Below are 12,888 nucleotides of genomic sequence, written 5' to 3'. Positions count from 1 at the left end.
CTTCCCCCTTCCCTCCCTACTCCCCCCTCTCAAAACTAAATAAACATCGAAAAAAAATTTTTAAAGAGGTAGTTGTTGTCATATAAGACAGAGATAGTACAATAGTTGCCAGGACTGCTATAACAAAATACCACAGACTGTGTGGCTTAAACAACAGAAATTTATTTCCCCATAGTTCTCGAGGCCAGAAGTTGATATCAAGTTGTTGGCCAAAAGGTCCTCTTCTGAGGATGTCTCTCCTTGGCCTGTAGATGGCCAGCTTTTCCCTGGGTCTTCACATGGTCGTCCTTCTGTGTTTGTGGCCTCGTCTCCTCTTCTTATAAAGACATCAGTCCTACTGGATTAGGGCCCCAACCTAATGACCTCATTTAACCTTAATTACCTCTTTAAAGACCCCAGCCCCCAATACAAGGATACTCAGAGGTATGGGGCGTTAGGACTTTCAACATGTGAAACTTGGGGACGCCATAGATCAGCCCATGACACATAGAACTTACAGAGGAATAGGTTGACATTGATGCCAGGCGAGGGGGAAGAATGCAACAGAAGGGAAGAGAGCTGGAAGAAGACCAGGGGGCGACAGCACAGAGAAACGTGGCTGATGCATCTAACCCCCCGTTTGCAGAGTTTGGTCACTCACTCCTGAAATGGCTTTCAGTCAATGACAAGTGGTGGAATGTATTCAAGCCTAATGTGGGGCTCTCTGGACAGGGGAGAGAGGTGGGTGTGGGTGCACTCTTCATGGGTCTGTTGAGCTGAAGGTGGGTGGCTCACTTCATCTTGTTTTTCATTTTTGTTTTTGTTTTCTCATCCTATGCTCCCCAAAGACGTTTTCTCCCAGGTCTGAGACCCTGACAGATGAGATCATCATGGGAATGAATACATGCTGTAACATTAGGAAAGAAACCTTTAATTATTTTGTACCCAAAGAATGAGAAGGGGGAAAAAAAAGAGCCATGTACTTTTGGCCAGAAAATTCCCTGAGCTTCATTTGTGAAGTCCACCTTTCCACCATACAACCTTTCCTTTCCCTGCTTCTCATTCACCACTGTGACCAGAGCCTTCTTTTGAAATTTTCTATCCATGGTTCTCAGAGGTCTGTCTCATGATTCGAGGTATAATGAAAGGGATTTGCAGCTGCTGTCCGGCTCGCCAGGCAATTTTGTCTGGTGATACCTCCTTCCGTGGTATTTTTAGTTCTCATCTGTAGCTTTCTGTTTCTTTAGGGGCCGATATGCCTCTGGCTTTTCATAGAACACTACCGAGTGGCCTGAGCTCCCCAGCTCACCTCTGATCTATGCTGCACAATTACAGAAGCAGGCTTATAATCAATGTAATTGAAGATCAGAGTTAATGAGGACCTCCGTGCCCGTTCAGTCCCCTGAGCAACGCTGAGCTTCAGATGCTAGATAAGGAAACGATTGGGCTGAACTGAAAATCCATTTGGCTAATTAGATGATGTATATTCCCACAAGCCAGTGGGAGAAAAAAAATATATATATATATATTTAAAAATAAGGAAACATGACATTTTGAAGATGAGATTTTGGCAAAGATTCATTCCAGAGTCACTGCTCTGGGGAGATTGATTTGAGCACAAAGAGGATTCTCAGAGTGCCCAGAAAAATGGGGGTACTTTTGGTCCAAAGCCAAGAAAATAAAACAGGGTCCATTGGAAAACTAGAGATGTGTGAGACACACAGAAAAATGCATTTCTATTCCTTTTCTATATATCTATTCTCAAAGTAATGCTAGAACTTACCCAGAGAGAGCTGCTTGCCACTCTTTGGCCTCACTGTGCATGTTTGCGTGCATTCTCTCTCTCTCTCTCTCTCTCTCTCTCTCTCTCTCTCTCTCCTCTTAGTCTCTCTCACACACACTCCCCAAAATCTTCTGAACCTCCACTATACCCTAAGCACTGTGGTGATTGCAGAGTTAGATAAGGCATAGTCTCTACTTTCAAGAAGTGTACAATCTAGATGGGAGAATAAGGAAGAGGAAATTTTTTTTAAAAAATCCTGCTTTGCCTTAGATTTGCTATTTCTGAACTCCCTTCCTGGACTATAAGCTCTCTGTAGACAGATGCCATATTTTACTCATCCAGAGGATGAGACAGGGCCCAGCACATGGTAGGTGATTTATTTGTTAAATGAATAAATATATGGATGAATGAGTAAACCTATAATATGGCATATATAGCTTCCAGTTGAGTAGAATGCCTTGTATGTATGAGAGAGATCTTAATCTCCTCCTAAGGAGCATAAGGCAGATCTGAAGGTGAGCCTTGAGGGGCAGATGCCACCTCAACTTTTGCCAAGTTTGTTCTCCTTGGTATCCTTCGAAATCTAGCTTAAAGGCCAGCTCTTCAATGATTCCTCTACAACACCCTTTTTTCCTTCCACTTATCCTCAAAGATGCCCATCCTTTTCATGCAGTTCTCCCAACACTCTAGGAGGTATTATATCCATCTGTGCACACATTTGATCTCCCTTGCTAATCTGTAATTTTCTTGACAGATTCCGTCCATTTATCTTTCTTGGTATCCATTTCTTATGCAAGGAGGGGCTTAATAAATGTTGGTTAAATGAACATATGGATTAAGTCTTGAAATTACATTTTGTGCAGTTACTTCCTTTCACTATCTGATGTGACATCTCCCTGCCACATGTCCTTCCTCCTTCACACTGAACCCCTCCAGCATCTCTACTTTAATCATCTACATCACAAGTCCATGGGGCAAATGAGAACTCAAGAACCTTGATTGATTTGGGGCGAGGGAGACACTGAAGGGCTCATCTTGTATTCTGGCTCTCACAGGATAAAAACAAAAAACAAACAAAAACCCTTTGGGATCCATGTGGAGGCATTCCTGCTTCACAATCCCATGCTGAAGTTAGTTGAAATTCCTTCCAGTCAAGCATGGGACTGTGATTTCATTAATTCATTCAACAGACATTCTCCAAACTCCTAATATATGCCAGGCATTCTGCTGAGGGCTGCATTGATAAGGACTAATGAGTCATGACCTCTTCCCTGTACGAAATCGCTGTCAATCAGAAAAGGCAAAAGACTTCCAGCACTCTAGGATACACTCTACAGAGGGATGCATAGACTGTCAGAGGAGAAATGAAATCATGGAAGAGGGAAACTCTGCCTAATCCTGAATCAAAGCCCCAGCTCTCATGCCAGCCTGGAATAATGGGTATGTCCCAGCTTTGGATGCTGAAATACCTAGAGTCACTTTCTACTTGGGCCACTTATTACTTATAAATTCAGGTAACTTAGTTTCTCTCTCAACTTGTGCTGTCCTTCTGTCAAATGGGGGGAATACATACCCCCATAAGTCTGTTGTAAGAATTAAGTGAACAGGATGTGTAGCACACTCATTCAAAGGATAGTAACTTCCTTCTGCCATTAAACCAACAGTATAGGGGCATCTGGGTGGCTCAGTAGGTTAAGCGTCGACTTCAGCCCAGGTCATGATCTCACCGTTCGTGGGTTCGAGCCCCACATCGGGCTCTGTGCTGACAGCTCAGAGCCTGGAGCCTGCTTCAGATTCTGTGTCTCCCTCTCTCTCTGCCCCCCGCCCCCCACTCATGCTCTCTCTCTGTCTCTTAAAAATAAATAAACATTAAAACAACAATAACAACAACAACAACAACAACAACAACAACAACAGTATACTTTGGTAGAGTACCTTTTTAAAGAAGTTGAAGATAACCTGCTTTTGAGTCATTGTCTTTCAAAGAGACTCTTATTTCCCCATATTTAAGAGAGTTCTGATAAACCAGTATTGGATTTGGAGCGTCCAGGTTTATAAGAAATTCAAATAAAAACTAACATCACTCTTGTTAGTTGAGATTTCACAATGTGCTAGGGACATCACATATTGTAGTGGATGTACTAATGCCATGACCAAATCCGTCGTTAGAACATAGGCACTATTCCCCCAGCTTCCAGGAATGTTGGTGGCTGACCACTTGGCTCTGAGCCTTTCTTGGAGAAATGTCCTTCATGGAAAAGGACCACTTCATCCAAGTCCATGCCCCTCCCCCAAATAGCCCGCAGCCTATGACTGGTTAAAGTGAGGGTACAAAGGCCTGATACATTGTCTTGATTCGGGACAACTGTGAAGGACCATCCCAGCCCCAGAACGTCCCACTGGGATCAGCCCTGGGGTCTTTGCTGCAACGGCATCACTATTTGACTTCTCCCTCTGCTCACTCTCAATGCCATTTGGTCATTTCCTTACAAGCAGCACCCAGTAAACCTCCTGCATGTCAGTCTTTGCCTTTGAGCCTCATTTCTGGTAAACCTGACCTAAGATACATGCATTGTCTCGTTTAGTCTTTATATCAACCCTATGAAGGAGAAATTAGGAACCACATTTTTCATGTGAGGTGATGGAGGATTTGCCCAGGTTTACAGTTTGTAAGTAGCAGAGTGAAGATCTGAATCCATGGATTGCTGACTCTATTCTCTGTGTGGCTGCACCGTGTAGTTTCCCTGAAGTAGTGGGATTAGCCAAACTCAGCCCTGGGACACAATTCAATATCCATCCCTCAGTCTTTAGTGAGAATAAATACAAGAATTACCCATTTAAACAGCATGACTGTGCTTTTTAAAAGAAAAATCTGTGGTTGATACTGATGTTCGGTGCCTTGCACAGGGACCCATGCGACATGTTTCTGCTCGGGCTTAGTTCCAGAGGGGAAAATATGGCTTTGCAGATAGATTTGCATATCTTTCCTTGCCAGAAATTTGAAATATGGAATCCAGCAGACTTTTTTCTTTCTTTTCCTTTTTTTTTTTTTTTTTTTTTTTCCTTTCGCTGCCAAGGATTCTAAGGCCGACTTCAAATGTGGTCATTTCCTTATCTCTGAGCCTGATGCTATCTATCCCTTATGCTTTTCTCATAGAATCCCTCTTTCATCATCACCCCAAATCACATTGTCCACTGTATTTCTACTGAAGAACTCATTCTATACGATGATAGAAATCATATCCTCTGTGTGAGTTAGAGAGGATAATGTTGCCTGCCATGCCCTCAGGGAATCTTAGATCCTCGAGGCATTCAGGTATGGTCTGATGTGATCCTGTGTCCCTGGCCATTGCCCATTGGACCACAGCTGGACACCAGGGCCGAGAGGAGCACAATCATTGCAGTCAGCCAGCAAGGTCTTTTGTGACCTGGCAGACAGGTTCTCGTTAAACCCAAATGATGCCCAGTAACTGGGTCCCTCTTTGGAAAATTTAAATTGCATACATGGAAAGCTTTTGTTGGTTGATCGTGAGGTAGAGGGAAGCAAATGCATGGAAAGAAGCTGAGTCATGTTAATTGTGAAACAATTTAAGATCTCCTGCTGCTGAGGTCTGTAGATCTGTTATAAATCTAGAACTTTCTCCAAGTCCAGCGTGGTGGAGCTTGGTCCTACTTGAACTTTTTGGCTTTTCTTTCCTCCTATGAAATTCGACCTGTGCTGTATTTTTTTTAATGGAGATTTTATCTGTGTTTTCTTTTTTTCATTTATTAAGTTTCTTTTTAATGTTAATTTCAGTGTAGTTAACATACACTGTTCTGTTAATTTTAGTTGTACAATATAGTGAGTGATTCAGCACTTCCATGCATGACTAAGTGCTCATCATGATAAGGGTACTCTTAATCTCCATCACTTATGTCACCCACCATTTCCCTTCTGATTACCATCAGTTTGTTCCCGATAGGTGAGAGTTTCTTGTTTTTCTCTCTCTCTTTTTCTTTGTTGATTTGTTTTGTTTCTTAAATTCCACATATGAGTGAAGTCGTATGGTATTTGTCTCTCTCTGACTTATTTCACTTAGCGTTATATTCTCCTCCTCCATCCATGTCATTGCAAATGGCAAGATATCATTCTTTTTTATGTCTGAGTAATATTCCATCGTATATTATATACCACATTTTTAAAAGTTTATTCTTATTTATTTTGAGAGAGAGAGAGAGAGAGAGAGAGCACATGGCAGGGAAGAGAGAGAGAGAGACAGAGAGACAGACAGAGAGGGGAGAGAGAGAGAGAGAGAGAGAGAGAGAGAGAGAGAGAGAGAGAGAATCTCAAGCAGGCTCCACACTGTCAGCATGGAACCTGATGCGGGGCTCAAACTCACGGGGCATGAGATCATGACTTGAGCTGAAATCAAGAGTCAGATCCTTAACCGACTGAGCCACCCTTGTCGCCCTACCACCACATCTTAGTTATCCATTCATCTATGGATGGACACTTGGGCCGCTTCCATAGTTAGGCTCTTGCAAATAATGTTGCAATAAATATCAGGGTGAACGTATCCCTTTGAATTAGTGTTTTTTGTATTCTTTGGATAAATACACAGTAGTGTGATTGCTGAATCATAAGGTAATTTTATTTTTAACTGTTTGAGGACACTCCATACTGCTCCATACTGTTTTCCAGAGTGGCTGCACCAGTTTGCATTCCAACAGTGTAAGAGGGTTCCCGTATCTCCATATCCTTTCCAACACTTGTTGTTTCTTGTGTTGATTTTAGCCATTCTGACTGGTGTAAGGTGAAAACTCACCATAGTTTTGATTTGCATTTTCCTGATGATGAGAGATATTGAGCATCTTTTCATGTGTCTGTTGCCTATTTGTATGTCTTCTTTGGAAAAATGTCTGTTCATGTCTTCTGCCCATTTTTAAATTAGATTATTCATTTTTTGGTGTTGAGTTATATAAGTTCTTTATATATTTTGGATACTGGACCCTTTATTGGATATGTCATTTGCCAATATGTTTTCCCATTCAGTAGGTTGCCTTTTAGTTTCGTTGATTTTTTCCTTTGTTGTGCAGAAGCTGTTTATTTTGATGTAGTCCCGATAGTTTATTTTTGCTTTTATTTCTTTTGCCTCAGGAGACATATCTAGAAAAACATTGCTACAGCTGATGCCAGAGAAATTACTATCTGTGCTCTCTTCTAAGATTTTTATGGTTTCAGGTCTCATTATTTTGGTCTTCAATCCATTTTTAGTTTATTTTTGTGTATCGTGTAAAAAAGTGGGCCAGTTTCCTGCTTCTGCATGTAGCTGTCCAGTTTTTCCAATATCATTTGTTGAAGAAGCTGCCTTTTTCCCATTGTATATTCTTTCCCCCTTTGTCAAAGATTAATTGACCGTATAATTGCGGGTTTATATCTGGGTTTTCAGTTCTGTGCTGTTGGTCCATATGTCTGTTTTCATGCCGGTACCATATGGTTTTGATTACTAAAGCTTTGTAATATAAGTTGAAGTCTGGCATTGTGATGACTTCAGTTTTGTTTGTCTTTTTCACCATTGCTTTGGCATGGGTCTTTTGTGCTTCCATACAGATTTTAGGGTTATTCTTCCAGTTCTGCGAAAAATGCTGTTGGCATTTTGATTGGGATTACATTAAATCTGTAGAATAATAGACACTTTAACAATATTTGTTCTTCCAACACATGAACATGGACTGTCTTTCTATTTCTTTGTATCATCTTGAATTTCTTTCATTAATGTTTTAGAGTTTTCAGGATATGGGTCTTTCCCCTCTTTGATTAAGTTTATTTGCAGATCTTTTATTGGTTGGGGTGCAATTATAAATGGGATTGTTTTCTTAATTTCACTTTCTGCTGCTTCATTATCAGTGTATAGGAATGGAACAGATTTCAGTATATTGATTTTGTATCCTGTGACTTCACTGAATTCATTTATGAGTTCCCGTAGTTTTTTGGTGGAATATTTTTAGGATTTTCTGTATATAGTATCATGTCATCTGTAAATAGTAAAACTCTTACTTCCTCCTTGCCAATTTGAATGCCTTTTATTCCTTCTTGTTGTCTAATGATGTGAGACACCTTTGCTCTATTTTTATATATATACACTCACCACATATACCCAATATGCAGCCACCCTGAACAGGCTTCTGTTCCCTGCTCCCAAGGAATATGTGTGTGCGTGTGTTTATTTATGTATATGTGTGTATGTGTATGTATGCATTCAGGTACGTATGTATGCCTGTGTAGAGGTATACATATTTGTGTGCACCTATATACGTTGAAAGGAATATTTTAGAGCATAGATTGCAAAGCTAGAGTCTTTTGTCGGACCTACACAAGTTTTTTAAGAACAAATTTAAGTCATTATTGCCAAATTGCTTGATTACAATTAAAATCTGAATTTTTGGACTCTGCCTGAAGAAAACCTGACATTCTTGGACTACTGGCTCATAGACCCATTTTGGCAAGAGTTGGCTGGAGTGGGCCTGCAGCTACTCCAGTCTGATAGAACCCGAACTGTCAGTTCACCCCAAACTCCATTGTTCCCCAACATTAAGGCATTTTCCGTTGCACAAGTGTGGCTTTTTTTCTTAGACATGCTACCGATTTCTTTGAATTTCTCTTTTTCCCCCACCTCCCTCTCTAATTGTGGGTTTATATCTGGGTTTTCTATTCTGTACTCTCTCTATTCCCTCTCTCTTTCTCATCCTAATAGAATAAAAAACAAAATCTAGGCCAGGAGGCCAAGAAGCTACTCTGCTAGTCTCTCCCATTAATATCACACACCTGGCCCCTGTGGGCATTAATGACCCCTTTTCATTGGGGGGGGGGGCGGGGAGGTACCTGAGTGACAGGGATGTTAGCACTTTTTTTTTTTATTTTAAATTTTAATGTTTAAGGATTCTTTACTAGGACAAGTCAGGCCCTGGCTAAGCATAGCATTTTGTCTACATTAATTTATTCCATTTTTCTAACAATGAGGTGGGTTCCATTAATATTCCTATTTACAGATGATGTAACCAAGGCCCAGAGGCACTGAGTGCCTTTCCCAAAGTCAATGGCAGGTAAGGGTAGATTCTTGATTTGTACCTAAGTCTCTATGAGTTCTCAGGGCCCAACTCCTAACCACTAGGCTGAACTATCTCTGTGTCTGATTTGTGTGTCTCTACTGGCTGCTCATATTGTGACAAGCATGCTATAAATGCTCTGTAAATGCCGGTGGTCAAGTAAGAACAGGGTCCTGGGGTGGGGAGATGGCTTGTATGTACCTGTCTGTGTTCTCGGCCTGCAGCATCAATAGCAGGACATATCTATGTCTGTATCCTAAAAGCAGGGAGAAAGTAGCTGTCTTTCTCTCTGTTCACCTGCAGGGAGCAGCTTTGTGGTGAGTGAAGGGAGCTACCTGGATGTCTCAGACTGGTTAAACCCGGCCAAGCTGTCCCTGTATTACCAGATCAACGCCACCTCCCCATGGGTGAGAGACCTCTGTGGACAGAGGACGACAGATGCCTGTGAGCAGCTCTGCGACCCAGACACTGGTGAGCCATGGGTTAGGCTGGGGATAGAGGGAGGGAGGATATGGGCCAAAAGATGGTCTACACCCCTTCTACCTGAAGAATCATGGCTCTCGAGCCACGGACAAGGGATTTTACATGAAGGCCCATCAGTTCCATTGGCCATTAAACTATACGCTGCCATCACCTGGCAAGGGAGAAAGTTCCATAAAACCATAGAATCCCAGAAGGAGAAAGGACCACAGACAGCATCTGGTCCAATTTCAAAGCAAGGTGTCTGAACATCATCTAGCATCCCTGAGCTCAGATCCTATCTACCCCTTACTAGCTGGGTGTTCTTTGTCATTTTTTCCAGCTTTACTGAAATTAAGTTGACATATAACATTGTATAAGTTTAAGGTGAACAATGCCATGATTTAATAATGCACATATATACCGTGAAATGATTACCACCTTCAGACTCACTAGCACCCCCGTCACTTCATATACCATTCTTTTTGCGGTGATAACTTTTGTGTAGCAACTTTCAAGTATATAAAACCACTTTAACTGTTCACTATGTTGTACATTAGATAGATCCCCATGTTCTTAAGTGGGGAGATATTGATCATAGTGTACACACTAGCTGGGTGTTCTTTAGAAAGATACTTCCTTTCTCTGAGTACCAGAGAATGAAAACAGCATCTAACCCAGAAGACTGTTGTTAGGATTAAATGAGATAATACGTGGAAAGCCCCTCATAAATTCATTTACTCATTCATTCCACAGGGCAGACATCTTCCTAGGCATTGAAGATATAGCAGTGAACAAAATAGTGTAATCTCTGCCCTAATTAAGTTTATATTCCAAGGATACATTAAATCTGCACTAACAAGGTAGCCACTAGCCGCACGTCACTATTTAAATTAAGTGGAATTAAATAAAGTAAGCATTCATTTCCCCAGTCACATTAGCCATATTTCAAGCTACGTGTGACTAATGGCTACCTCTTGGACAACTCAGATGTAGAACATTACCACCCCTGCAGAAAGTTCTGTTGGACAGTGCTACAACAGACAAACAGGAAAATATATGTGCTCTGTCAGGTGATGATGCATGCTGGGGGGGAGCACACAGCATATGGGATGCTAAGCTGGGAGTGGGGGTGGAGCTGTTATTATATGCAGTGGTCAGGGAAGGCTTCTCTGAGAAGAGGACATTTGAGTGGGCACCCTGAATCTAAGATGATGGAAGCCATTTGACTATCTGGGGGACCGGTATTCTAGGTAGAGGCAACGACAAGGGCCAGCACGCTGCAGCAGGAGTTCAGGGATGTTGCCATTGGTTCAATAGGAAGAATGGTGTGGTTAGATGGAGATGAGAGAGGAGAGGAGTAGAAGGAAAATTTGAAAAGCAGAAGGTTGGGTGGGGCGGCTTCAGGGACTTACAGAGGATGACAAGGACTTTGGATTTTACTCTGAGTGAGGTGAGATGTCACTGGAGGATTCTGAGCCAAAGGAGCGACATGATGTGGCCTGGATTTTAACAGAAGTACTCTGGCTGGTGCGTGGCAAATTGACTTGGCATTCAAGGGCACTATTATTCTAATATAGGTAAGCGTTAGCAGTGGCTTGGCCCACAGGGGTAAGGGGGAAAGATGGTCAAATTCTGGACCTATTTAGAGGGTAGATTTGACAGTCCTTGTAATTGGGTCTGAAAGGTGAGAAGCAGAGAGGGGTCAAAGATGATTCCAAAGCGTTCAGTCCGAACAGTGGGATGAATGGACTTCTCTTTCATTGAGTCAGAGGATGCTGTGGGAGGGTCAGGATTGAGGTGAGGAGGATTAAGGGTACTGTTTTGGATGTAAGTTCAAGATGACTAGTAAACATCAAGTAGAGATAGAAGACAGGCATTGATGTCCAGAAGTCAAATTCAAAGAAGTTTTAGCTGGAGATAGAAATGTATGAGTCAATAGCATACCCATGATATTTAAACCTAGGAGACAGTGTCTTCTTTATAGTAAATGATTAGTACATAGATAATATCTTATTCCTACTTGTTGTTCAATAAGTGGTGGTTATTAATGTCCACAAACTGGGAAATAGAAGTTGGAGAGAAAAGAGTTGGCAAGGTCCCAAAGCAAGTTAGACATGAAGCTGTTCTAGCTCCCAGTCCTTTGCTCTTCCCTATGACTTACATTGGTGTAGTCTCTCTGGAACTTCATTTCTTCTTCGTTAACAAGAGCCTGGCCATCTTGCTTGGAAAGTCCATTGCACAATGCCCATGCGGCCACCTCTGTGCAGAGCTGAGGGCTCTCAGTGGCCCAGGTCAAAGGTGTGCTCTATCTCGGTTCTCTCCCACTGCTCCATGGGGCAACAGTTCAGGAGTGAAGAGAGGGCTTCTCCAGGCTAACCCTTGAGTCTCTGCAGGGTTGGGCAAGGATTTGGCTTTCAAACCACGATCCCCTCTTATCCTTTAGTTGGAAGTCTGTTTAGACACATTTTTGTAGCTTTTACATAGGCCTGTTGGGGAAGCTATTTGGAAAATGCAATGCAGCTTTAGTGTATCATTTGACCAGACAGCTGAATCTTCTTTCTCTTAATTAAAACATTTAGGCTTTAAGGCACTATCACCCTAAGCAGTACCCCTTTACTCCCACCACACACACACACACACACACACACACACACACACACACACACACATACACACATACACACACTCGATTATCCTCATCCAACAGACAGGAACGCCCTTGTGAAATGATGTGCCTCTGGATCTGGTCCTGTACATTCTTTTTTTTTTTCTTTGTATGTTTTGTTTCTTGTTCCTGTTTCTTTTTCTTTTTTCTTTTTCTTCTTCTTTTTCCTTTTCTTTCCTTAAAAAGCAGGCAAGACTATTGGTAGAAGAGAACAGAAGGTATCTCCTCCCTTGCCTCCCTCTATGAAGCCACAGCTAGCACAGTGCCTGAGGGTCTGACCTTCTGGCTTCCCATCGGATCTGCCTTCAGGTGCAAGGTCATGGTTTCTGATGATCTTTTCTGTTAGCTGTCAGCTTGAGGGCATAATTCCAAACAGTGGGTCATCCAGGGAGTAAGCACGTGCTAGGCAGTTTTAGAAATGATCAGTTCTCCCGCCAGTATCCCCTGGAATTGCACACACACATATACTGTAGAGCTGAAAATGCTACAAGAATCCACTGCATTGACCTTCTCAACTTTATCACTGCCAGTATTGATGCCAGAGAAGAAAGGTGAGAGGATCAAAGTCACACAGCCAGCAGATAGAGAGCCAGGATTCAAACTCGGGGGACTGAGCTCTTAACCATTGCTTCTTGAGCCTCTGTAGGTCTACTGTGACTTTAAGATCCTACATTTCTAAAAAGCTACCAACTACTGCTGATGCTTCTGGCCAAGGACTCTCTTTGGTGCACCAAGGCTCTAAACACTTTCCCTCCCAAATAGTCCTCTCATTTTCTACACAAACAATAGAAGTCCTAGTTGCCATATATGTTAATTTATTTATCTGACAAAGCCATGCTCACATCTGGCACTTTATTTTCTGCCTGTGTGCCACCTGCCCTGGGATTTAGATATACTGATCCCTGCAATTCCC

At 42.1% G+C, this 12,888-nt stretch overlaps 1 protein-coding gene across 1 annotated transcript in view; it reads left to right on the top strand.

The window, feature by feature from the left end:
* Positions 1 to 12,888, top strand: part of ASTN2 (astrotactin 2) — an 873,390-nt gene that overhangs the window by 377,995 nt on the left and 482,507 nt on the right. The window contains exon 7 of the mRNA XM_042963755.1: positions 9,152 to 9,319. Coding sequence (XP_042819689.1) covers positions 9,152 to 9,319 — 168 coding nt within the window. The remainder of the gene's footprint in view (positions 1 to 9,151; positions 9,320 to 12,888) is intronic.

Source organism: Panthera tigris, chromosome D4 (assembly GCF_018350195.1).
Source record: "Panthera tigris isolate Pti1 chromosome D4, P.tigris_Pti1_mat1.1, whole genome shotgun sequence".
In the NCBI taxonomy this organism is placed as follows: domain Eukaryota; kingdom Metazoa; phylum Chordata; class Mammalia; order Carnivora; family Felidae; genus Panthera; species Panthera tigris.
Note: the sequence above shows the minus strand (reverse complement) of the source record. Positions and strands in the feature narration are given on the sequence as shown.